Source organism: Prinia subflava, chromosome 11 (genome assembly GCF_021018805.1).
Source record: "Prinia subflava isolate CZ2003 ecotype Zambia chromosome 11, Cam_Psub_1.2, whole genome shotgun sequence".
Classification (NCBI taxonomy): domain Eukaryota; kingdom Metazoa; phylum Chordata; class Aves; order Passeriformes; family Cisticolidae; genus Prinia; species Prinia subflava.
The window spans coordinates 9,916,652-9,942,672 of NC_086257.1; the positions used below are offsets into that span (position 1 = coordinate 9,916,652).

The window sequence follows — 26,021 nt, forward strand, 5'->3', positions numbered from 1 at the left end:
AGCTTTGGCTATGGGGTTTGTATGATTCATTTCTAGTCACATATTTGCACCATCAGCTTGCCAACATTTCTATGAGAACCTATTATTTCAGGCATTTATAATTTGCTCAATGTATTCCCTACTGAATATTAATAACAAAGCTCACAGTCTGGGTATCTGTGTCAAATTTGGGGAAAAATACAGTGACACCAGTGACTAGTGCTCTACAAAAGTGAAACTAATACAGTCTTAAGCTGCACCCGGGGAGGTTTAGGTTAGACATTATGGTGAAAGTCTTCACAGAAAGGGTGATGAGACAGTGGAATGGGCTGCCAAGGGAGGTGGAGTCACTGTTCCTGGAAGTGTTCAAGAAAAGACTGGACATGGCACTGAGTGCCATGGTCTGTTTAACACGGTAATGTTTAGTCGTAGATTGCATTTGATGATCTCAGAGGTCTTTCCCAACCTTGTTGATTCTGCGATTCTGCAATGTCTTCATCTAATTGCTTTTAACGCTTGAAGAAAAAAAATCTCCTCGAATTATGAAACTTACAAAACTAGTTACTGTTTTGCATGCGCAGTAAAACGCTTTCAAAAGCATCCTGATTATGTATTTTAACAGTGGGCAGTGCCAGCGAGCAATACCCGCCCCAGACGCCGCCTCAGCCGCGCCGCCGGAGCTTTCCCGCCTCCGCCCTCAGGAGCCCTCAGGAGCCCTCAGGAGCCCTCAGGAGCCCTCAGGAGCCCTCAGGAGCCCTCAGGAGCCCTCAGGAGCCCTCAGGAGCCCTCAGGAGCCCTCAGGAGCCCTCAGGAGCCCTCAGGAGCCCTCAGGAGCCCTCAGGAGCCCTCAGCCCGCCCGCGCGCAGCGCCCCCGGCGGCGCGGCGGCCGCGGAGCAGGCGCGGAGCGTCCCCGGGCGGGGCGGGACCGGGCCGCGCCCCTCGCCGCGGAGAGGCGGCCGCGGGTCACGTGGGGCGCGGGGGGTTCCGGGTGCCGCCGCCGCCGGAGAACGTGAGTGCAGGGGCGGGGGACGCTGCAGCCGCCGCCACCTCCTCCCCGTCCCTGCGCGACTCCTCCTGCCGCGTTCTCCTCTTCTGCTCTCCTGCCCTCCTCCTCTCTTTCCTTTGCCGCCGCCTCCCGGCGGAGAGCGGCCCCCCGGCCGCGAGGGGCGCGGCCCGCAGCCGGGAGCGCCGCCCTGCTGAGCGGGGGTGCCCCGTGCAAGCCCCAACAAGCGGGCTCTGGCCTGGGTAAGCTGCTCTGGAGCTGCGCTCTGCGGGGAGTTTTCCTCCGCCGAGCTTAGCTCGTTCCCGCCGCTGCAGTGAATGGCGGTGGGAATTACGGGAGTGAAGCGGCCGGAGAAGTCGAATCCCCGATGTTTCACGGTTTCCCAGCCCTTATCTGTATCCACACACGGCGGGTCTGTGGGCTCGGCTCCTGGGAGCGCTGTCGGTGCGCAGGAGGAGCCGAGGGCCGAGAACCCTTGGGGCTTATCCGCAGGCACACCTGCCTTGTGCTGTGCCCCTCACAGCCTCCGCACGCTGCGGTTACTGCTGTCATTTACCCCCTTTCTGCAGGGGTGTTTTTACTAATTCTATAAACAGCTTCTTTAAAAAATCAATAACTGGCCAGAACTATATCCCTTTCTATGTTAATACTACGAAACAAAAAACCTACCCCCAAAAACTGCAAATAACTTCTAGCTGTATCAAAGAAGCAGCAATGGCAAGTATATCTTGTCTGTATTTGATAAGCTGTCTTACAGTTGTTAAAACACCGAATAGAAGTAATTCAGGTGTCTATAAAATGTAATTAACAATACCTGAGCTGGTTTGGTTTCCTGAAATAGCACAGTGATGTTCTTCCTGGAACTGGTTTTTTATTGACATAGACTGGAGGTGTTGACAACAGCAGTATAATGCTATTACTAGAAAGCGTGTGTTTCTGAATTGTTTGTATATTTAACCAGTATTATTTCAAATGGCTTTCTTCAAAAAGTGAGTTTGCTGTTCTTCCTTTCTCCTACACACTGCAGACAAATTTTCTCTCAAAGCCACCAAGGAATGCTAAAATTGTAGGGGCTGTTGTGCTTCACACTTCTGAAGTGGAGTCAGGCAATCTTTGATGGTTTCATTTTTCATAATATTAAAAAATTCTTCAGATAAAGGAGGATGCTTTCTGGTATGATTACCCAGTTTAAACATTATATACGTGTAACAATTGCAATCAAATGGGGAAAAAAACCCAACAAAACCCAAATCCCTGACCCTGCATTAAACATCTGTGAAGCTAAAATTCAGCTGTGGCCTAATCTGAAGTTTACTGTTATCTTAATGTATTTTTATTTTAAGCTGTGACATCTTACCTTTATAAGTACAGTAATATTAAATATTTATGACTTTCACTTCTCCAGCTTCAATTAGTGTAGATGTATCCTGGTGTTTTGAGAGGCAGTTACTAATTACTGTCTGTTAGGAGAATGATTTGACCTAGCCCCTTGGGTTCTTTCCTGTGAAAGCTGTCTCATTTTGGGGTAAGGTGGCTAAAATGATTCTTGGCATGTATTGTTTAATGATATATTTTATTGTGAACAGTAATTGTTACACACTTCACAACACAGTTTCCAGTTTTATGCTGAAGGTTTTAGTTTAAAAGCATATTTTGTTAAGGACTTCCTCTTTTAGTGGTACCTAAGGGGATTAAAAATGCTGAAGCAGATATGAGGCAGAAGAACTTCTTTATTCTCACTGAAAACTTTGAGTGAAATTTAAAATATTGCATAATCAAAAAAGACTGTGATGTAGCTATTTATAAAGTCATTGAATGTCGATATTTTAACTTTGAATTGTCTCAGCAAGGGAGTTATTGGCTTAAATTGTTTTAAAACATTTTTATTACAGATGTGTAACTTCTCTCACCAAATTCTGAAATGCTATGTCTTTTCAGTTCACCATTCGGTACTCCTTTGAGAAGGAAAGCCCTTTAAAGGCACATCTGATGAATCCAGAAGTTGTTCTTTATGAAATAATTAATTTCATAATTAAGTCAGAACCTTGTCTTTGCTATGAACTATGCAATTGACTGGACATTTCAAAGCTTATTGTAGCTGACAGCTTGTGTCTGACCTTCTCCTTGCATACTCATTAAATATAAACGGCATGATTCATTATGTTTGAAATTTTTCGTTTATTTTTCCTTGCATTGGTTGTTTTTTTTCTGTTAGGTCTTTCCCCCAACCTCTTTGCAAAGTTTGAGGGCCACAGTAAAAGTGTTTACAGCTGACTCCTGCTTCCTTTGCCCTCCTCTTTTGCTGTAAAACAGTTTCTGCTTTACCTGGAGAATCCTTTGTGTCCTGAGCCTGTATCTTCACAGACCAGTGGTGAGGGCCTGTTGAGGCTTATCTGCACCGTGGAATGCTTTGTGCTTAGGATCTGGTACTCACCGTTTATGTTTCAGGTGGTTTTGACATTGGTCTAGCTCTAATCTGGACTTGTAGGCTGAATGCACAATTTTTGTACCCCGAGTGTACTTGGCTTTGTATAAACATAAATCAAAATTTCAGGGTAATTGTGTCTGGTTTAGGGGGAGCAAGGGTACAGGGAGATTCTTTACCTCTAAATTCAAATTACAGCTATAGGAATAGACAGTAGAACATTTCATTTTAACTGGTATTTACTAAAATATTTACTTTATTACATGATTTTTTTAGTAATGGGAAGTTGTAATATTTTGTGTTTACCAAGTGAGGGGTTTGTCACAGTAAAAATAAGTTTAAATGCTTTCTACTTGGTTAGTACAAAACAAACAAATTCCAAGAATGTTTAGCTCAGACATTTATCTTGAGTAGGTGACAAAAATGCAGACACGTGGCAGCCTGGATGCAAGACAAATGTCCATTTCAAGTCTATTCTGGAAATTTGTACATTTTGAAGTAGGTGGCATGTTTTAAAAAAAAAGAGAGAGAAAATGCTACATTGTTTCAAACCTCATTAGCCTTTTAATAAACAGAGTAGAGGCTGAGTAGGAATGTTCAGACCCATGAAAGCTCTATATGTTTCAAGGGAGTTGCATTCCAGAAAACACTCAAACAACTGCTGCTCTCTTTCTTGTATCTTTTTCCCTTGGAGTCAAACACATAATGTGTTTTGGCTGACATTTTTGGTTGCTCCTAGTAATGGGCATGGTTTGTGATAACCAGCACTGCTGTAATCGTGATGGAAAGCATTCCCATCCTTTGCCATTATTTTTGTCTGGCTGTGTGCTGGATGAGGGTTTCTTTTCTTTGGTGCATGGGTGTTGAAAGTATTTAAATTGGGAATTTAAGGGTATCAGAAGCACAGATGGAAACTTTAAAACACGAGATTATTTGACAATTTGAATAACGTGGTATGGCAAAAGATTGTGATGTTTCCATATAACTTGCATTTAAAGTATGCTCACTTTTAAATTCTAGGAGTTTTTGTGTTGACTGTTTTGTGATGAAAGATGTAACTGTGTATGCAGTAAAGAAAAGCCAGAGGTCTGGGCAGAAGATTATACGAATACTGGGGGATGTTTGTCTACCTGGTATCAGAGCTAGTGTGGAAAAAGAGAATGGCATTGATTACACTTTGGATTAACTGGTTTTTGTGGTAATATTGACCTTAAAGTCAAAGACTGTCAATGTGATTATCTGCAATGACCAATTTGCAGTTTAACAGGTTGGTTCATTTGAGCTTTGTGAGGGCTACAGCTGTGGTCTCTGCAGTTAAATTGTGATTATTAGAAACTGCTTTTGGAAGGCACCAGTGTAGGAAGTTAGATGTTCAAGAGGCCTGGTATAAAGCACATTTCTGTTGTTTTCACTGTGTTTTGGACAAGACTCAGGCACTATGTAGCATCTTCAAGATAATAACATGGGGAAAATGTAGTGACTTTCATTGTAATGTAGCAAACACGTTTTACATGCATTCTGGTTTACTGCAGTTGTTTTCAGGATTAAAAAACACAACCAATTTGGTTTTTTCTTCTCTTAAATTGCTATAATAAGCATAAATGTAATTTAAAGAGAAATACAGAGACAAAAAAATTACTTAATTTTAAGAAGTGGATGGAACTGTGTGCTCCCCTCACTTCAGGATAAGCAGAGAAGGCAGCCTGGCCCCTGCCTGGTTGTCTTTGATGTTCTACCCTGTGCAAGTCTCCTCGGTCCTTTTGCTGTTACAGGATAACATCATCCAGAGGTGCTTTCCTTCTTTTCCATGTGCTCACTGATTTTGTGGAATGTAACCCAATCAAATTATTAAGAAGACTTCAAATACCTGAATAAAAATGTTTAGTGAAGTGTTTGCAGGCATAGCAATGGTCTGTAGAAATGTGAAACTTAGTAAATCCTAACAGACATAATGGGGAAGGTTAAATTTTGCAACTTGAGCTGTCCTTTATAAATGCATGTTTTTTCCTGTTGTTTTCTAGAAGAATTAGATTGTTGCTTGTTTTTCTAATGAAAAATACTGAAGGAGAATAGTTTTCTATGAATTGGAAAGGCATTTAAATAAAAAATTGGTATATTATCAACCTTAACTATTTTGTGTATAGTGAAAAAGAAGGTTAGTGGGGTGTTTAGATGAGAACTTTGTATCTATCTCCATATTTCAGGCGGTTTCATTTGAAACCTGGTGGCAGAGTTTTGAAGAGTAATTGTATTTTGCTGGTTCTACATAACTGTACTTACACATGGAATAATGTGTTGTGTATCTTCAGTAGTTCTGCAAACAAGGGACACCCTGAGAGTGGAGGAGCTGTACTATTGGTGGGCCACCTTGCAGGGTTTTCAGAGGACTGGGCAAGCTGGGATTGCCCTCAGAACCAGCTTCAAATCCTGGGTCTCTTCCTGCCTCCCACAGGGGGTTCCACGCTCTGGAAACTCCACACCCCCCTGTGCTGTTACCCAGCGCAGCTTCTTCCCTCCTCTGTAGCCCTCTTTAATCCCCTGGGGTTTTGTGGCATAAATAAGGCAGAGATGAAAATTTTGTTGTAACTCTTTAAATTTTATATGCTGACTTTGAATATGATTTCCCCCTGTAGTTTTCTCCATTGCTTCTAAACCAAACTCTTTATTCTCATCCCCAGGAAAGCAGTAATAGTTTTTCAATTGTATCTAGGAGTACTAAGGTGTGTCTCTGTTCCTTTTTTTAAAATCATAACTTTTAGTTTTCAAGCTTAGCTTGTTTTGAATATTTGTAAAAGTTGGGAAAATGGTAATTAAAAAAAAAGAAATACGTGGCAAAGATAGAAATCCTGGAAACTGAGACTCTAGAGAAGAATTTTGAACCGTTTTCCTTCCTGAAATCTTAATTATCCTGACTGAATCAGAATTAGTGAAAACATGTCTAGAATACCCAAGTATTTTAATGGATTAAGTGCAGCCTGTCCAGGGATATGAAAGAGAGGTTGCAGACTGCTTTGTCTCTCAGTGCTTGTCTGGATTACCTGTATGAATCTCCTTTATTAGTGTTTTGTATCAGTTTACAAATTCTGGGTTTTCTCCTCACTTGAATTTTTGTTCTGATATATGAAAGGTCTCAGCTGATTACCTTGATGAATTTTTTGTGTTTAAAAACTCACAAAAACCAGTGATGAGCTTCAAAACACCACAGTACGTATATAACAAGTTATCTTTTTTCTTTCAGGATTTCCAAAACTTGTATGGTTTTGAAATTGAACAAAAGACTGGAAATCAGAATAATCTTCACATTTCTTTGAATAAGAAGTAACAATGGAACGAAGGCAGAGAGGCGTCAGTGCTGGCCTGCTTTTGCTGCTTTATCAAATTTCTCAAGTTGGGCTCCAGAACATTCCTTCTGTTACCCTTGGGGTGCTTGTACTGAATATTTTTCTCTATCTGAATCCTCTGAGGCCCCTGGCTGAAGTGTGTCTCAGTGTAAATGAAGCTGTCCACAGGAGGAACTGGCAGCGGTTGCTGCTTGCTCCTTTCCACCACGCAGATGACTGGCACTTGTATTATAACATGATTTCCATGCTTTGGAAGGGCATAATGCTGGAAAGAAAGCTGAAGAGCGTGTGGTTTGCCTACATAATTGCAGTATTTTCAGTACTGATTGGAGTCGTTTACATGGTGCTGGAAGTCCTGCTTGTGATAATTCTGGATGATCCTTCCTATGAAATGCACTGTTGTGTTGGTTTTTCAGGTAAGACACAGAGTTGGTCCAATTTGTGTACTTAAAATCAATATGTATTGTTGCTATATAATGATAACTGTTAATTGCAGTAAGAGGATAGGTGTTCATCTGCATATATGTATGATTGTCATGTCAGTGTGCTTATCCTATTTTTCAATTTAAAGCATGTACTCTGGGCATGAACATAAAGTAATTCAGTTCATGTTCTTGTGATCGACAGGGGCTTTACCTGAGAACACGAAAATATCATCATCCTGGTAGAATTGTGTTTTCTGTTTAATATCACTGGTTAACTGAAATGTGAACTCTTAATTTTCTGATGTCATATAAACATTTCAGTAATGCTTCTTAGGTGGCTTCTAGAAAAGCCTGTCAGATTAAAATTACTGTACCTGTCTTTGGAGTGACTCCCCTGCATTTGCTTCTGCTAGCAAGATCCAAACACCTGATTTTGGTCATCTTCCTTCCAGTAATGGTCTTGTCTCCTCCTTTAGCAGATCATTTTCAAGTCAATAAGTTCCTTTTCTTTAAAAAAATCTGCAGTCAGATAGAAAAAGTAGCCCTGCCTTTCTAGATAAGTAGGGGATTTCCTTGCTGTCATTGGGACCTAGCCTTTGAAGGCAAGCCCTCTCTTTCAGCCTTTAAGAAGGTTGCTTCAACACCTCTGAGGTTTTCTTGGGATATTCTAGTGGGTACAAGCTGGACCATCCTGGGAGTTGCTGCTCTGGACCTGCAGTTATTTTCTGGTCACCCCCTTTGCTCACAGGACATGCCCAGTTCCAGTACCAGCCCTTCTGGGGGCTCTAGAGGCCCTGACTGCAGCCCCTTTCTCAGGATGGTTTGGCTGCCTGTGCCAGCCTTGATGTGTCCATGTCAAAACTTTTACTTCTTCATTTCTCACGGTTTTTTCAGACTACTGTGAGCTGTCTCTTGAGAGGAACTTTTTCATAAACACTTCCAATAAGTTCTCTGAATTCATTCCATCATATCAGCTAGTGGTTGCATGATAAAACAGTTGCAGTCAATTAGAAATTAATCTTATTTACTGTGATTAAAGGTGATTTATCTACTTCTTTTTTTCAGAAACAAGTGATTCTGGAATATGTGTAAGATGATTTTCCATTAATTCAGAATTTGAACCTACTGTTGAGCTTTACACATTTTTGTTTGTCTTGTTTGCAGTAGTGGCTTTTCTCAAGTCACAGAACGTGTTTTTGAGTTCACTAATTTTGTCAATTTTTTCAACTAGAATTCATATTTTAAATTATATTTGTATCTTTTTGAATACCTGAATAGCTACAGTGAGCAGGCACATTAAAAAGCAGCTTAGATTTGGCTCTTATATAAATATGTAATTTTTGTATCTTTTTTTTTTAAGTCACTGAAAAGTATCACTGAAAGAACAGAACTGTTCTGGCATGCAGCAATACCCTTCGTGGTGCTTTGAAATTGCATGGTATTTCAGATTGTTTGCATTTCTTTATTATTTGTGCACGAGTATTTTTCTCTTCATGTGATTTCTTGTTTGCAGGAGTCTTGTTTGCTTTGAAAGTTCTGAACAACCATTTTAATCCAGGAAGAGTGAGCAGTGTCCTTGGACTGCCAATATCCAGTAAATATGCTTGTTGGGTAGAGCTGGTGGCTATTCATTTAATCTCCCCAAGGTAAGTGCATTTAATATTCCAAAGAAAAGAGAAGAGATTGGGGCTGTGTGGAGTAGTTTGAAATGTCTCATGGAGTGTGAGTAGTGTTAGCTGGTGTCCCAGTGCAGTGTTGGGGCTGCAGTCTGCTCTTTCCTTAAAGCCCTCTATTTTGAGTACATCTCAAATTAAAACCTGAAATACTCTTCCCAGAAGGTGTAAGGGAGTATTTGAGGGCAGATGACAAAAGTTGATGGACAAGGAAACGGGCTGTGCCTTTTCAACAAGGTAACTAAACTACTCCACCATAGTGCCAAGGCCTTCATTAGCTGAGCAGCATTCCACTGTTTGCTTGCCATTCCTGTCCCAGCCCACTCTGGCTTAGTCACTGCTCTGATTTATGATCAGTAAATGATCCAGTGATGATTTATCATCCAGTATTCTGCCAGTTTTGTCACTGTCACTGTCCTGCAGTGCTGCTGGTCATCTCCCTCAGCTTTTCTGTGTGCTCTGTGCCAGCACAGCTCATCTGCCCCTTCCTCTGGGAGAGCAGGGCCTTGCCCTTCTTTGGCACCTGGTTTTTGTAGTCATATTTGCAAATGAGTAATTTTCCTATGTAATATTCTGTACCTGTGAATCACATTGCTGAATATATGTAAAGTACAAACACAAAACATATAAACTATCAAATCACAGTTCATGGGCAATTTCCCACTTTTCAGAAAGATTAAAAAAAGAGCTCTGCATTACTGAGATATTCCTTGTCAGATACTATGATATAGCTGATAGAACACTTCCTAGCACAGAAGGAGATTTCAAATATTGTTGAGGTTAAGCACTGGTTTTATTGCTTTATGCCTGGCTGCTCAATTGACTGCAGTGAGGATTAAAGATAGAAGACTCCTCTGCCCAAATGCAGTTTTATTTGTGAGCTGCGTGGCATTGCTACAAGTATAAAACTAAAGCTTTCAGTGCATTAAAAACATTTTTCTGAGAACTATAAACTGCTGTTTTAGCTGAACATAGGTTTTGTTTGGTGATATGTTTAACAATAATGTTTTAGTTTAGTTAAAGAATAGTGGAAGAGCGTTATGTATGAAGTAAAACCATATCATACTGTTTATGGTAGAGGAAAAACGTGATTTCAGATATTGTGTACTGTTCTTTTTCAGTTGCATTACTGTAGAAATGTCTTTGGATAGAGAGTAGAGAGGAAGTCCAGAAATAATATCAAAAAATATTTCATAATTTCATGGAAGTTTCGATAGCTGCCTCATCTAAACCTCTACAGTGACCTCTGCAGAGGGCAATTTCACAGCACTTAAATGATGATGGGGGCTACAGAAAACAAGTAGATCTCCAGAAATTCATGTCCTAGAACACAACATGTTTAATTAGTGACTGCCAACTGCCTTGCAATGAGCCATAGCAATTGCAGCTCTCACAGCATTGCTCTTACATGCTCATCTGTGTGCTCAGGGCAGGTTATAATAAATATTTGAAGTCTATGTTTAACTGGTTCCTTTTGTAGACCAAGTTGCATAATTTAGTTGTGAATAGATAAGAGATCAGTAACGGGGGCAGAATTCTGTCCAGTCAGAAAGCCATGTGGTAAATTTGGACCTGCCTTGTTGCACTGATGAAGCAGAGAATCCATAACCAATGAAAGATCCAAAAGTTACACTGAGCATTTTGAAAACCTTGATTTATGTGCTGGGAGAGGATTTAGGAGTTTACTGACATCTTATTATTTTCGTTCTCATTAGTGTTTTTGTTTTGGAAAAAAGTGCATTCAGTATCCTTCCAATTTTCACCTTCCATAAAGAATATTGAGATGTAGGCTTTCCTTAGCAATCCTTGGGATTATTTGTTTATTAAATAACAGACTTTCTGTTTAATCTGTGCCTCTTCCAGAACTGGGCAGATATCTTAAGTCTTATGTGAACCAATATGTTGGTGATTTCTAGAGCAGGTGATTTTTGAGTATTTTTAATTTTTGTGAAGTCAGACATTTTCCAAGTCAGGCATGCATTTTTCATAAATTTGGAAAATCTGTTCCAGAAAATCAGTTCGGAAAATTAGTTCCTTATACTTTATTTTGGTCATTACCTTTATCTGTAAATGTTCACACCAGCATTTATGTTACTCTTTAGAGAGTTGCTGATTGCCAGTGAGAGAGAACTGCAGCTCTCCATGGCAGGATACCAGTTTGTGGTTAAGGAGGTGGCAAGAGTGCATTTAGATTTGATCTTTACCTCCCTCTAGTGACACGCACATTTTCCTGTCTCTTTTTACCACTGATGCCTGAAGCTGGCTTGGCTTGAGTGCTTGTGCCATCATCTGTATAACTCCTGCAGAATAAAAATCGATGCAAACATTGCACTTGGTACATTAAACAGAGGTTTCATTTCTACTTTATAAACAGAAAAAAACAGCTAATTTTAGCGCATATGATTTAAATTTTTTTGACAACCAGTATAAATTAGTTATTTGTACGTACAAGGAAATTTTAATGTTTAGTGTATTGGCTTCTGTAACTTCATAATAGAAGTGAAAAATTTGTGAGTAGTGTTCATACCTGCTTGAATTCAGAAGATTTGCTCTTAATTTATGTTCAAACACAAAAGAGTTTAACTCTTAATCCGAATGCTGAAAATTGATTTTTGAATTTATAGAGTACCTCATAGTCATGTCAATAACTGGAGCAAATCTCCTTATTTACTGTAAACATTTTCTGGGTTGATTTCTCAAAAGACTCCAGAGCCTTTTCATTCTGTATACAAATGGCAATGATATTTTTAAAAGAACTTGTTGGTGTGTGTAGAAAAGAATTTGGATCTCAGCATTTCAATTGTTCTTCCAATTTTGGAGGCAGTGTATTACAAGGATTGCAGTGGATTCATGCTTCTTTCAGGCTGATTGTTGGATTGCATGGATAGTGCTGTGGAAATTGTTGAGTTTGTGCTTTCACTCAGAACTGGACATGGCTTTGGTAGGATCTACCCAGACATTACAATGTCAGTTACTTTTCTAAAGCTTGAAACCAGTTTACTCCTTTTAAATCTTTAAATGCTTTTAGGGAAAGCATATTCTGTATCAACTAAAATTCTCTCTCCTATTAGTTTTTTCAGGATGTTTGTTAACTACTTTCCTGTAACTGTGTGACTCCCAATTTTAAGGTAGTTACAAAGAAAGAAAACTTGGCATTGTATCCTTGCAGGCAGGTAATGTCTCTGTGCTTGGTGTCACTCAGGGGCTTTCTCAGGGAAGCCTCAGAGACTTTGTCTTTAGAACAAATTCTCCACTCTCCCTTTTGTATTCCTACCAAAACAAAAAATCTCCCTTTCCATTACTCAAGATTTTTTTATTTTCTAGGACTTCTTTCGCTGGGCATCTGTCAGGGATTCTTGTTGGATTGATGTACACTGTGGGACCTCTGAAAAAGATCATGAAAGCCTGTGCAGGTATATAATTCTGTTGAATTTACAAAAACTGCATAAGAATGCTTTTATTTTGAAAATTCATTAAGTCTTGAAGTCTTGCATATAGAAATTCAGCCTCTTCCAGCAAGTTTTTAGACAATTAAAGATATGGTCATTTTATTAAAGTAGATGCAAAAAAAATTCAATTTTTTTTCTTAAATATGGATAAGAACAATTAAGAATAAATGTGACTTTCAGATATTTTTACTTAGAGGAATACCTTTTACTCCTCTTTTTAAGTATTTATTTAGAGTATAATCTTTCAATGAAAATGTCACTTCAAATGAAGTGTGGTGAAGCCATAAACATATATCAGAACAAAATGTTTCCATCTTGATTTCTACTGTTGTGTTGATTCTAATGGAAATCTCCATGGTTTACAAAAGGTGGTGGGATGCTTAAGAAATTGTAACTGGATTTCTCGAGCTTTCCAACCATGTGTTACTACAGCTTTTCATATTGCAGTAATAATTTTTTTAAAGAGATTATAACTTTAGCCATCTTTAGTTTTAACAATTGTTTTAAATGCAGCCCTGCAAACTTTTAAAAGAACACTCCCATAAATGTCAGTGTTCTAGCTGGAAGTCTAAGCCCTGACACAACAGCTGTGCTGGGGTTGGTTGGCAGAATATTTGGCTTTTTATGTCTGACTATTTGATAGGTTGAGTACTTTATTCATGACTGTTCCATCAACTTGAGCATGGGTACAATGCTTGCAGAGTGGGGAATTATTTGTTAATTATGTGTGTGCTCTCACTGGGGCTTTGATCACATTTTGGGAACAGTCTGTAAGTCATGTATGTTCAGCAGTTGGAAGGGAAAAAAGGACACCAAAGCACAAAGCATCAGCTTTCCTGCCCTGCTGGAGGGGACAGACGTCAGGTGTCCTGCTAGGTAAAGGTTAACCTTGCATGATTCTGTGCCCTGGGGGAGCTCCTGATGCTTATAGAACAGGCACCAGCTCAGCTGCCAGCGCAGCCTGGGGCTCTCCAGCCTTGGCTTGGCAAGGGGCAGCCCTGACTGGGTGCCCTGCTCTGATCTCCTCACTGACCCTGCTCAGGCTGGGACCTTCTGAGATCCCTTCCAGTGAATTTCTCTGGGATTCAGTGATAACCCCACAGTTCTGTCAGTGAAACCTACCCTGGAGACGGGGCTGCTGGGCAGCTTCTGTGTGACTGGCAGCTGCAGGAAGCAGTGTGCAGTACAAGGACATTTTTTTTCTCCTGTGTAGCAAAGCAGGAATAATGCAGTGTTGCTCCAGTCCTCAGTTTTCTGTGCATTAAACAGTATTACTAATGAATACTCTCAGTAGAGAAATTGTTCATTATGTGTTCTGGGGAGAACATTATAGGTTGGTTTGCTTTTATTCTAGTCTACATGGATATGTTGCTTGAACATGGCACACTACTATAAAATCTGGAACAACATAGAAGCTTGTAGTAGTATATTCTCTCTCTGGCGCTAAATCCACAGATACCCATGACTGATTTCCTGCCTGTGTCTTATGAAGCAGACTCTTAAAGAAAGGATATTTTAAATTTGAATTTTGTATTCTGTAAAGAAAATACAATTATTCTAACAGTATATGCATTACTCTTTTATTTAGCTGGCGTTTCTTTCTTCACTGAGCCTGACAGGCCTAGGGACTACCATTCAGGTAAGTACTCTTGTCCACTTAACCAAGAACTTATTCCAGCTTTAAAAATGGTTTTTGCTAATGATTAGAAAACCTATAGGAGAGCTATGTAAATGGAAACATACATAGTATACAAAATATTCTGCACGTGTATACTTGCTAATCTTGTATTCCTTCTCTGGGCATGTCTCACCTTTCCTCTTCAGGCAAGTGTGTGGATTATTTTGTACAAGAGACTTAAGCCTCAAATTAAGGTCATGACTTCCTAAAATGCTACTTCAGGGAAATATCATCTCTTTTGCACAAGGTGTAGCAGCGGGAAAATTGTGTCTGCTGAAAGCAGCCTTTTGGACCTTGGTAAATATGCTCTCCTCTGGCAAATTTATCTGTTCCATTCTAGGGTGGTTTTCCCCTTCTAACAAGGATCTTCTTCCTTTGAGCACTTGTTGTAAATGAAGTAATTTACGTGCAAAAAGCCCCTCAGCAGAGTGAATTTAGGCCATCTTCAGTTTAGATGGATGGTTGGAATGCTGGCACACTCAGCCGAGCACGTTTGATTCACTTCTCCTGCAGAACATTGAATCACTGTGTGTGGAGTGTGCAGAAATCATAGGTGCAGTCCTTGTCTGTGAGGGCCGGGAGAGGGGCTCTGGGTATGGATCTGAGCTAAGGGATGCATATCCTGGCATCTCTTCTCTCCTGCAGTGATTTGTGCTCTTTCCTAGGCATCTGCTGGAAGAACAGGATAAATGCATGGTGATAACTCTCTCAGATATCTGCCTGTGTGCAGTGGCTTGTGGCTTAAAGATGTTCTCAGCAGAAAGCTTTATGGGAGGATTTTGTCTTTAATAGTCTGTGGTAGATCCTTCTTCCATCAATTTGTCAAAAGCTCTTTGAATCGATATGGACACTTTTAACACCTACATCATCAGAAGAGACTCACAGTTTGCTCCCTGGTTTACAATCTGTCATTTTTTAGTTTGACTTGAACCTGCTAACTGTTAATTTCATTTGATGCACATTAATCCTTCTTCGGGAGGGAGACTAAACCTTCATTCTTTATGTACTTCCTTCCTTAGTGGTTTTTTAGGCTTCAGTCCTGCACTCACAATGGTCATCTTTTCCCTCCATTTGGAAAGCTGGAGTCTGTCTGGTTGCTTATGAGGAAACTATTTCACACGTTTGATCATTCCTACTGTTCTCTGATGTTTCGTCAGGCAGGGGTTTTTATTTTGTGTAGTCTTTTATAATTGAGATGTGCTTACTTGGAGCCAAGTTTATAGCTGCTTTTATTCTCCCTGATGGCCTTTGTCTTCCATGATCTATCTCCAATTTTATTATTACATTAAATAGTTCCCACAAGCAGGATTCTGAGCTCTTAATTATTTTTGAAACATCTGTTTTGTAATTCCTAAACAAAAGGTCTTAGCCTGCTTTCCTTAACAACAGCAACAGGGATCGTTCCAATTTAAAAGTGTATTTACCCAGGATTTTCATTGCTCTAATTTACTCTAAAGTCAGAAACCATTTGATCTAAAGGCCAGTAAAGAAATAAAACCATTATTTTTTTTTTTTACTGCTGTGAAGTGAAATGAGATGTGAGCACAGCAAGTAGAGTGAGCACAAGTTACCTGTTCCATGGCTGGCAATCCCAGCCAGGTGAAGGTGCTCACCCAGCCTCAGGTGCTGCTCAGCCCAGCTGCTCACAGACACTGAACCTTCCTGCAGCATCCCAGAACAGCAGGGGGGATGGAAACTCGAAAGATTTATACTGGAAAAAATCCTTTAATAGCTAATGAAGATAAGGATTTGTACTTGACATTTAAACTCTGTGATCTGTTACAGCCCCTGGACAAACACCAGCTGCTGGAGCTTGGGTGGGTGTACGGGACCACCCTTGTGGAGGAGCAGCAGAGAGATCCTGAGCAGCCCTTTCTGTTTGCTTTTCCAGCTCTTGTCAAGTAGGGAAAATGGGAAAGATTGCATGTAGTAGATCTGCCATGATGGGGAGGGAAAAAAAAGCTTTAGTGTTCTGACAACAAGGAAATCTGGGTTTTTTTTGCATGTTTAGGCAGTCCCCAAATGCTGTTACTTTGAGTTCTTTTGGACAAAGGGGAGATGGAGAGAGTTAATCTGAATTATCCTGTCTTCCAGGTTTGGCTTTAGATATAACCATTTAATTTTTTCTTTGTACTAAATTCATCTGTCTAAAATGACTTACAACTGCAGTTAAGAAAATATATATTTGTTATGTTCATTCTCTGATCATCTACTTTGTAATTGTCTTTCATCCTATTTGCAGAACTCTTAATGGAAGATTTAACCTTTTGCTTGGTGTATGATATATGGAATAAATTTGGCCATCTGTGAATGAAGAAAACTCGCTCTAGTGTCATAGGCTAATGATGCATATCTTGATTAGTTTTTTCTCTTTCTGGCATTGTTGATTTATTACTATGTGCCTTTAAATACCAATTTAAATAGAAAAATAGATGAAGTTATGGTCAGAACAGATTTTATGAAACAGCACGAGGAAACAGCTTTAAGAGAAAAAAGGTTTTAAGTGTAATTTTAACACAGTTAGTATTTAGTAGGTGAATTAGATTTTCTCTAAGTGCAGTTCATGAATAAAGTATTAGGACATTTACTTTGATTAATAGGAACACCTTGAACATGTCAACGTTACCAAACTGTGTCTCGTTTTAAAATAAAACATTACAGCTTTCTGAGCACTTACAACTTGCTGGCAGTGTGAAACATAAAACACAGAAAAACAGTAATAGAACAAACCTAAAATACAGCATCCTTTTAGTTTCATCAGATAATTTCATGCTTTTAATACCAGGATTTTTACACTCTTCATGCATGTAGTTTTGAAACCTCCAGAAAATGAATTTATAGCTGAGAAAAATATTCATTCAGATTAACATGAAGCAGAGGAGAATGAAGATTGCATCCCAAGTGTACAGACATAACAGCTAAATGCTGTCCCTCAGTCAGATTGTACTGCAGGTGCAGGGAAAATCTTCCAGTGTCAGTTGTGTTCCAAGACAAGAAAGAATTGGAAGCAGAATGTTTGTGTATATTGTGCATACATACCTCTGTGCACACGTACTTGTGTACATAAAATAAATGCAGGGATGTTGGCAAATACAGAGGAATATATATAATTCTATGTGGAATTTTGTGCAGTTATTCTGTTCAATTTTTCCTGCTTTTCCTGTATAACTTCCAAGACAGAGTATTGCTGGTTTTATCTGTCTGAAGGTTCTAGAGCTTGGGATATTTTTCTTTAGCAAAATAATTTTTTAAAAGAAATTACTTATTTGTCCTCACTTTGTCCTCTGTATTTGTTATTAACCACAGACACTTCACAAATCTCACCTGGAATTTGTAGAACCAATGAGAGAACACAAGGCTACCACTGATGTTAATAATCTGAAGAAAAAGGAAGTGGCCTGTTGTACTTGTTTCATACAAAAATATTTCCACTGTACTCATTTTGAAAAACCTTTGTATGATTTTCTCTCAGTTGGACGAAACTGGCAACCTTTCTGTACTTGGGGTCTTCAGAATCTCTTGTTCAGCTGTCTAGAAATGAACACATTACAAAAGCTTTGTATTTTGAAAATACAGAAATGGAACAGAAAACCAGGAGTTTTCTCCATAGTTTTCCTCAGTTGAAAAGCAACTTTTTCCCATCATTCTTCTCAGCTTAGGTTTTCTGTGCTCAGGCAAGATGAGATTGTTGCTAACAGGAAGAGAGCCTTGCTGAATTCTCTAGCCAAGTCTTTTTTTTTTCTTTTGAGTCCCATGTATTTGAGTGGGTGATGGCCATGCTTGGTTTTGGCCAGCTTTGCAAAGGCCAGAAGGGGCTGTGAGCAGAGCAGAAGTGATGGGGACACTGAGGAGATCTGTGAGGAGATCTGTGAGGAGATCTGTGAGGAGATCTGTGAGGAGATCTGTGAGGAGATCTGTGAGGAGATCTGTGAGGAGATCTGTGAGGAGATCTGTGAGGAGATCTGTGAGGAGATCTGTGAGGAGATCTGTGAGGAGATCTGTGAGGAGATCTGTGAGGAGATCTGTGAGGAGATCTGTGAGGAGATCTGTGAGGAGATCTCTGCTGTGCTGCCTTTTTGCAGGGCTGTGTACAGCACTGCAGGGATTTGCAGGAATCTTTCCCTGTGCCTTCTCTAGGTCCAGAGATGACTGGAATTCAGGATGACATTGTTTTATGGGGGTAAAAGGGAAGAGAGGTGGGCAGAAAAAGCCTGAACAGTACCTGGTTTGTGTTCTAGTGATAGCAGCAAGGTGTCCAAATACTCACAACTAAATGCTAAAAGGAGATGATGAAAACTGTCAATTTCTGTGTGAAACCTCTTAATAACAGCAATTCACTTTCAACACTGATAAAAATTGAAATGTTTGGTCCATCTTTTTTCTGGTTTTTTGGGGTTTTTGTTTGGTGTTGTTGTTGTGGGTGGGGTTTTTTTTTTTTTTTTTTGGTGTGTTCGTGTTTTTTTGTGGGTTTTTGTGGTTTTTTGTTGATGTTTGTTTGGTTGGTTTTTGTTTTGGTTTTGGGTTGGTTTTTGTTCTCCTGTTACCATGCTGTGGCTTTGTAAATTAGAAGTTATTTCATGGCATATATTGAATAAGTAATTGAACCCTAATAATTTTTTTCCCAAATTAAAACAATTTGTGGAAGAAAGACAGCAAGAAGATAATATCTGTTTTCACGCTTGCTGAGTAGCAGCAATTTATTTTATTTTTTGCTTCATTTTACAGAGTATTATGGCTATTATCCAGATTATCAATACAGAACTCCAAGGAGCTACTTTGATTATACAGGTGGGCTCACTGAAGAGGAACAGCTTGAAAGGGCAGTGCTAAACAGTCTTAATGAAAGAGGTAGGAATTTTATTGCATTTTTATCTCTTAAGTTATGATTCATACTGAAAGGGACTCAGGAGGGAAAACAAGATATATTCCTCATGACTTATTTTTGGACATATCTTGTAATTTTGGAAAGGAATGGATATAAAATGAGTTCTATTGTAAGGGATATTGTCTATTTTACTGTCTTTTTAAGATGATATTTTGCATAATTTTTAACATTGAGTTCAAGAAAGAAATCCTTCCATTTTTAATATTAAGCATTTTAAGATGTCACTTGAAAGAATGAGCCTTTTTTGTGGCATTTTTTTGAAACTATCAAGAAAACAGAATACTAATAACAGTGATAAGATTATAATATAAATAAGTAGACAGTATGCACTTTAAAAGCTTACATGTATCACTGTGAAACATCTGCAACTTTTATTTGTAGCCTTAAATAATCTCTAACACTCCAGGTAAGATGTATTTTTTGTCAGCTTGTGTTTTTGAGCAAAGATAAGGTTTGTGCTATAAGAGGAAATATGTTTCTTTGGAGAATGTCCTTTGATGAAACAGGAATGAATTTAAAGAGTATCTCACTTGCAGATTGCTGTGGCAAACCAAGTTTCACTTTAAACTTCCCTGCCAAAAACAATGTTTCTTTACACTCTGGTAGTGCCTGGTTTCAGTGCTGGTTACAGTTTTTAAGTCTCACAGGCAAGTGAAGCAGGAAAAGGTATCATCACTTATTGTTTCCAGTATAATTTGGTGTGATCAAATACATAGGGATCTTGCTTTATTTTGCACCACTTTCTCCTGCCTGCTGGAACACTTGAGTTCGGACAAGCAAGACCTAAGATTTGAGCTCTTAAAACACTTCTTTAAACAAGCTGTGTAAAGGTTCAGTTTGCCTATAGGCAGATGTCTTATTTCACAAAGAACATAATCCAAAGCGTGTCACTGATCACACCTGTTCTGGGGACACAAAGGATGAGATGAAATTTACTGTGCTAATGGGCAATTAGGATATTCTTCCCTGACAGTTAGTCTGAAAAATAATTAGCTTGAATGAGTACTGTCCTTTGGACACAATACATTTTCCCTAAAGCATGAACATTCAGAGATTCTTGCAATTATGTGGATGATGAAACAGGTGCTTAACATGACAAAAAATTATACAAAATAATTTGAAATAGCTTATAATAGCAGGTACCACAATCAATTTAGGGCTCTCTTATTAATTTTTTTCCCCAACTGTGACATTTAAACCATCACAGCTTCTTGGATGTAGTTAGAGATGGTTTGCATACATACACACTTTACACCTATTTTTAAAAGCATGATTTGCATGTGGAGGTAGAGACCTCTAGGTGTTTTCATCCAAGACCCAGTGATACAAATGGGAGCCTTTTCTCTGACTGCAGTGGTCTCTGGAAATATTTTTATTTTTCCCTCAGTAACTTGAACTTATTCATGAAGGAACAAAAGTTGTTCTTTCACAGTGGGTTTGGCAGGGTCACCTTGCTGGAGAGCAGCACTTGTGCTTCCCAGCTGTGGGCATGGTGAGCAGGAGCTGTGTGTGGGCTGCACCCCTCACCCTGGAGGAAGTGGGGCTGCTGGGCAGTGGCTCCAGTGTGCACTGGTGTCTCCATGCACCCAGCTGGGTTTCCAGGCTTGGCATGGGACAGGGACATTGTTCAGAGTTCCTTTGTTGCTGTGGGTCTCTGTTACGCAAGCAGAAATGCAGTCATGGGAAAGCAAAGCGGGTTTTTATTTCGTAAGATCCTTGCAAATGTTAACAAACTTAGGCTGGGAATGTTTTTGCTGGTAAACTAAGGTCAGTGGATATTCCTAATCTTAGATTTACTCATAATTTACTATTTTAATTTTGGTTTATCATTGGATTGAGTCTGTAGATTATGTATATAATTTACATTGTTTTCATTGGGACCATTTTAAAGATTATGTTCTGAACTCTTTATGTCTGACTGAATAAATTAGTCATTTTCTAGAGAAAAACAACCCAAATATTTTGTTGCAACTCAACAAAATATTTCTACTACATCATGAAAAATATACAGCCCACCTGAAATTCTTCTTCTAATTAAGTTATTCATAGCTTGCTTCCTCTCAGGAGAAACTATCTGTCTGTCTTAGCCTAGGGACTGGTTAAGTAGCATGTAGGGTTTTTAGAGTTGGTTAGTAAATTCCTTTCAGTACTTGGGAAAGAAAGACATAATTAATTTAATTTATCAACCACTTTCAGTTAATAATGAGTTTAGCCTTGTTTTAGGTGAATTAATATCTGGAGAATTATGAAATGATTGGGAAATGCAGTGAGATTGTTATGCCATCTCTCCTGTAGTATTTTCAGTATCCAGCTAAATGGTAGCTGGAGGTAGCTGCTACCCTTAATTCTTAATCCCCTTAATTCTTTGCAGAAGAACATCGAGTCCAGCAGTGGTCTCTATCCTCTTCTGCATAGTGGCATTGATTATTTGTAACAAATGGATGATCTGAGTGTGCAGTAAGATCTTGGCTTAGGAGGTGGTTATGATGGTTTCTAAAAATGTTACCAGTGTGCTTTTTACAATTTCTTACTTCAAAAAAAGTTTATTTCAGTGACACTGATACAGGAAACATGAGATTTTCAGGCATGATTAAAATAAATATAAAAATCCTCAAGTATTAAAGGATTAAAGATTTAAGTCTTTAGCTATCTCCTCTCCTAACCAAAACACATTATCTGACTTTTGGGAGGGAATGGTTTTGTGTATTTCTCAATTTTACCATCCCCTTTTAAAAACAAGAGAGAGAGGGAGACTGTTCAAGATTGTTCTGGCTTGCCCTTGTAACAGTCCAGCTGTGTCTGGATTCATTGTATGTTACTTGCCTTCTAAATTCATTACCCTCAGTACTTTGCTGCTAATTTGATTTTTCATTTGTCAGTTGTCCCAAAGCATAGCACTGAAACCATACTTACTTCCACTTTTCTTCTTCACCACTTTATGTTTAAGTCTGTAGATGAGACAGATTGGCATCAGCACCAGGAAGAAGAGTTTGCTTCATAGCATGACAAAATTCTCTTCATACATTGACAGAAACTCAAAGGACTGTGCTAGAAACAATAGCAAAGGCTAATGAATGTGGTCTGCTTGGAGCTGAGTGGGAGAAAATGGGGCAGTGATAAGTACTAAAAGCCAAAGTTCTCAGCTGATATAGCATGTCTGCATTTTGCAGAGGGCAGAACAGGAAAAAATAAAGCAGTTTTGCCATTTTATATTTTGTATCCAGTTGTAGTTTCTGTCTGACTTCTAGTGAAACACAAAACAAAGGAAAGGTTGCTGTGTTTTGTGTGTCTCAGCTCTTTCTGGAAGCCTCCTAGTCCTTCTAAAGTAAGAAAGGAGGAAAAATGCCTGCACTGCCTTTCCTTAGGATTCTCTCTACAGGACGGGGCTCTCAGTCTTCTGCATTCACAGAACGTGGTTCTAGTTCACAGTAACATTGTAAAATGTGCCATGGAAGGATGAAGGTTTTGTTCTAAGTTTGTTGTACCATATCCTTTAGTTTTGTCTGTCATCCTGTGTTGTTGCAGTTTTCCATATCTTTACATGCAGTCTCAGATTCCTTTAGTCTTTGTTTTTGCTGATGTGTTGAAAAGCCTGTGTTGGTTTCTTGCACAGACGTCAGGTGGTGTTTCAGTAGTAGCAGAGGCCTAATTACCATTTCTGAGCACTGTGACTTATAAATATTTTGATAAGATAAAGGTGTTATTTCATTAATATTTCTGCTGTAATTAAAAGAAAAAAGGTGTCAGGGAACTATTTCAGGTAACAGGATAATTTAAATATCTACATGCAGATACAAATACATGTATTTAAAACATCCAGCCTTTGCTGTTCACCATATTGTTTGATCTAAAATAAGATCTTTTCTTCAAACTAAAGCTTTTCAAAATATATTGTCTAGCCTTTTATTTTTGGGTCAACGCATAAAAGAGGATTTTTCCTCTTTTTTAATAACACCTCATTCTATTAATAGTGATGATTAAAGCACATGTATATTTGAAGTGTTGAGCATATTATATGGGGACTGTGCAAGGACTTGTCTTAACTGTGTAAGTGGTATCTGTTTTCTTAAATAAAAATTAACCTGGTATGCTATATAGAAAAATAAATGTTTTTATAAGAAACTTTGATATTTAGTTGACAATTTTACTACTGAAAATATTTTTAAAAAATGCAAGTAGTTTAATTATGATGATTTAAAAATCAATTATTAAACTACAGCATTACAACACAGTTTTGACCCTATGTGGGGCAGGTGAAAGCTTAAGAAATGCTGAATGTTACAAAGATTTTAGTGTTAATTTGCTTGTCGTCCACACTGTAATTCTGCTCAGAAGGCAGGTTGTGATTTTGGATTGGCAGAGCCCCTCAGCAGAGCTGGTGTGTGTAACCAGGCCTTGCTGGGTGACTCGGTGTGAATTCTGGAGAGCTGCTGGAATGGCCTGTCCTGGCTCCTCTGGGGGTGCCAGACCCAGTCCTGTGGGGCTGGCTGTGCTCTTGCTGCTCAGATTATTTTGTTTACAGCTCGTATGGTTGGGTTCCACTTGTCCTTCCCTTGTGAGCTACTGCCAGCTGGGGCTGGGAGCTGTGTGTGCCTCGGCCGTGGGCTGCACATGTTGGTGCTAAAAGCAAACACAAAAGCTGCTTTTGCCAGAAGCAACCGCCGGGGACACTGAAATAGTTTCACGTTCTGGAGTTCACTGTGTAAAGCAGGGATCGTGAAAAATGTGAATACTTGTTAATACTTGTTATTCTTAACTTGTTAGATGTTCTTATGGTTGTGGTTTGTTGTTTGGTTTGGTTTTGTTGTTGGGTTGGGGTGGTTTTTTGGATGGTGGTAGCTTTATTGTTTGGGGGGAGGGGTGGTGTCTGGTTTTGGTTTTTCTTTTTATTTGACTGTCTTTAAGAGCAGTTTCTGGAAGTGGTAATTGCCCTGAAACCATCAGAATTGAAACCATTCAATTCCCTGTCTCCTTTGTGCGGTGAAGCTTTGGTTTACAGGATATATGTGGATTTTTCTCCTATTACAGACCAAAATAACAGTTTCTTTCATTGTGTCTTGCAGATTTTGGCAGAGGAACACACAGTAATGCACAGCGACCTTACGGGTTCTGGTTCCCACCTGAGAGCTCAGACGAGGACATGAGAAGGCGAAGGCTTCGTAGGTTTGACAGATGATGGAGTTGGCAGGGGTTGATGTAAATTGTGAAGTGCTATTCAGGCTTACCAAAATATTTACAGATACACTTGTAATCTGTAATTTACAGAATAATTTATAATCTTTCTTCCATTGTTTTTACTACTTGTTGCAAAACTGCGTAGGATTTGTGAGTTCAGACTCAAAGTTGGAACTTGAATAAGAAATGTGAGATAAGAATCAAAATGTGATCTTTGTCTCCATCTTTATGCACCTTAAATGGAAGAAGACTGATGGTTGTACCAAACTTTTTTCCTTAAATTATTTTGTATAGCTTTAGCCAGAATTCCTTGGCTATTCCTTGTTCTCAGACAGCAGGTTTTCTTCATCCATTGCAGCTGAAATGTTCCATTTTCTATGTAACTTTAAAACTATGCAATTTTTCCTTACACACCTTTCTCAGTTATCTGTGATGACCAACTCACTTTTTGGGATTGCCATGTGAAATGACACTGGAAAAGATCACTTTGATGACAGTGGCTGGGCCATGTGAGTCTAGACTTAAAAGCTTTTGACAAATAGTTGCAGCTGTCCTTCCCATGCTGTCCTTCCCAAGGAATTATTCAATACAAACTTCAGTGTTTCAGTCTTCCTCACACCACATTATCTAGGGCTTGCATGGGATAAAACTTGAGTTGGAACTACTTATGTTTTCCTAAACCCTTTCTTAATATTTATGTTTTAAATCGAAAACTGCTGCCCTTTACAGAGCTGAAATCGTTTGTTGGGAGTTTTTGTGTAAAGGTATGTGGCTATGCCATACAAAGCATATATTTATTTAACAATATACTTTTGTAAAGCATCCAGTTCCCTTTCTAAGAAGGCTTGCAAATTTTATTTTGTATATGCTGTTCATGCAGCTTTAAAAATGCCACTATTTCTCAATATTAATCTTGTTTGAAGACCAATAGCAGACCTGAGAGTTTGTAGACTTGTGGAGATCATGCCTGAATACAGGCCACCTTGAATTCTTCATTTTTGAGAATTTCCTTGCCCAACTAGAGAAGTTGACAGGAGACCTGAGAGCTCAGTTGTCCCTCTGGGGACACCCTCCACACGAGGCTCTGCTCTAGCTGCCTGGTAATGTCACCTGAGGAACCTCAAGGGGTTTGGTGCCAGTATCACCCTGAAAAATCACTCCTCGTCCAGGCATTTTATCCTCAGAATGAAAGAATTGGTCCTCTAGAACTATTCAGAACAATAATTTTGTTACTGGCTTTTGACACAGACCTGTTGGAATCTCCTTATCAGCACTGATTGAGTAGAGAATTAGGATAAGCAGTTTAAGGGTTTCACCAACCTGTGCTTTATGAAGTCTACTTTTCTACGAGGTTATTTTTGAATATAAAAAACAGTGCTGTATATTTCATACAGAACAATATCCTGAAAGGATTTTTAATTGTGTTTTTTAAATAAATACTACCTACCCTTTCTGTTTGTAGCTAGTGTGTGTAGGGGGAGCTCTTGCTTGCTGGGAAAAGCACAGTATCAGGATGCACACTTGGGGCTCAGGGTTTTGGGACACAACAGGCACAACTGCAGTGGGACTCCAGGTCCAGACAGTGCTGATTTCTGGTGTGTTCAGGGGCTTGGTTGGTTTTGTATATATGCAACAGCCATAGAATAAAACAGCAGACATTGATAGAAGGCAGATTTTTTAATGTTCACTGAAAATAAGTCTCAAAAACCAGCATCTTTTTCTCAGCAGTTAATAATTGGATGGAAATGAGAAGGATGTAGCCTTGTAGCACCCTCAGAAATCCTTTAATGCTCTGGTCAAAAGTTGCAGTGTAACATACTGTGTGTGGTAAGTTCTGATATTTTACCTATTTAAAAGCACAGAATGTGCTGCTAGTCAGGTAAAAAAAGATACTTAAGGAAAATCAAAAACCCAATTGCAATTCTATAAGCACTTGGTTTTGTAAAGTAAGCTTAGACATACATACTATTAAATATTCACAAAAATTG

At 39.1% G+C, this 26,021-nt stretch overlaps 1 protein-coding gene across 3 annotated transcripts; it reads left to right on the forward strand.

Moving 5' to 3' along the window:
* Positions 1 to 870: 870 nt before the first annotated feature.
* RHBDD1 (rhomboid domain containing 1) lies at positions 871 to 25,670 on the forward strand. Of its 3 annotated transcripts, none has more exons than XM_063408399.1 (7): positions 871 to 988; positions 6,646 to 7,164; positions 8,687 to 8,819; positions 12,171 to 12,259; positions 13,884 to 13,934; positions 18,699 to 18,821; positions 23,922 to 25,670. In XM_063408399.1, the coding sequence occupies exons 2-7, from the start codon at positions 6,732 to 6,734 to the stop codon at positions 24,032 to 24,034; spliced, it is 942 nt and encodes a 313-aa protein (XP_063264469.1). In that variant the 5' UTR covers positions 871 to 988; positions 6,646 to 6,731; the 3' UTR covers positions 24,035 to 25,670. The 3 variants fall into 3 exon arrangements, with proteins under 3 accessions (XP_063264469.1, XP_063264470.1, XP_063264471.1); XM_063408400.1 differs by lacking the exon at positions 871 to 988 and adding an exon at positions 995 to 1,224; XM_063408401.1 differs by lacking the exon at positions 871 to 988 and adding an exon at positions 6,073 to 6,127.
* Positions 25,671 to 26,021: the final 351 nt, after the last annotated feature.

Coding starts and splice junctions, on each gene's coding strand:
- RHBDD1 (XM_063408399.1), top strand. CDS start 6,732: ATGGAACGAAGGCAGAGAGGCGTCAGTGCTGGCCTGCTTTTGCTGCTT. Junction 7,165..8,686: donor CTGTTGTGTTGGTTTTTCAG/GTAAGACACAGA, acceptor TCTTGTTTGCAG/GAGTCTTGTTTGCTTTGAAA. Junction 18,822..23,921: donor AAACAGTCTTAATGAAAGAG/GTAGGAATTTTA, acceptor TGTGTCTTGCAG/ATTTTGGCAGAGGAACACAC.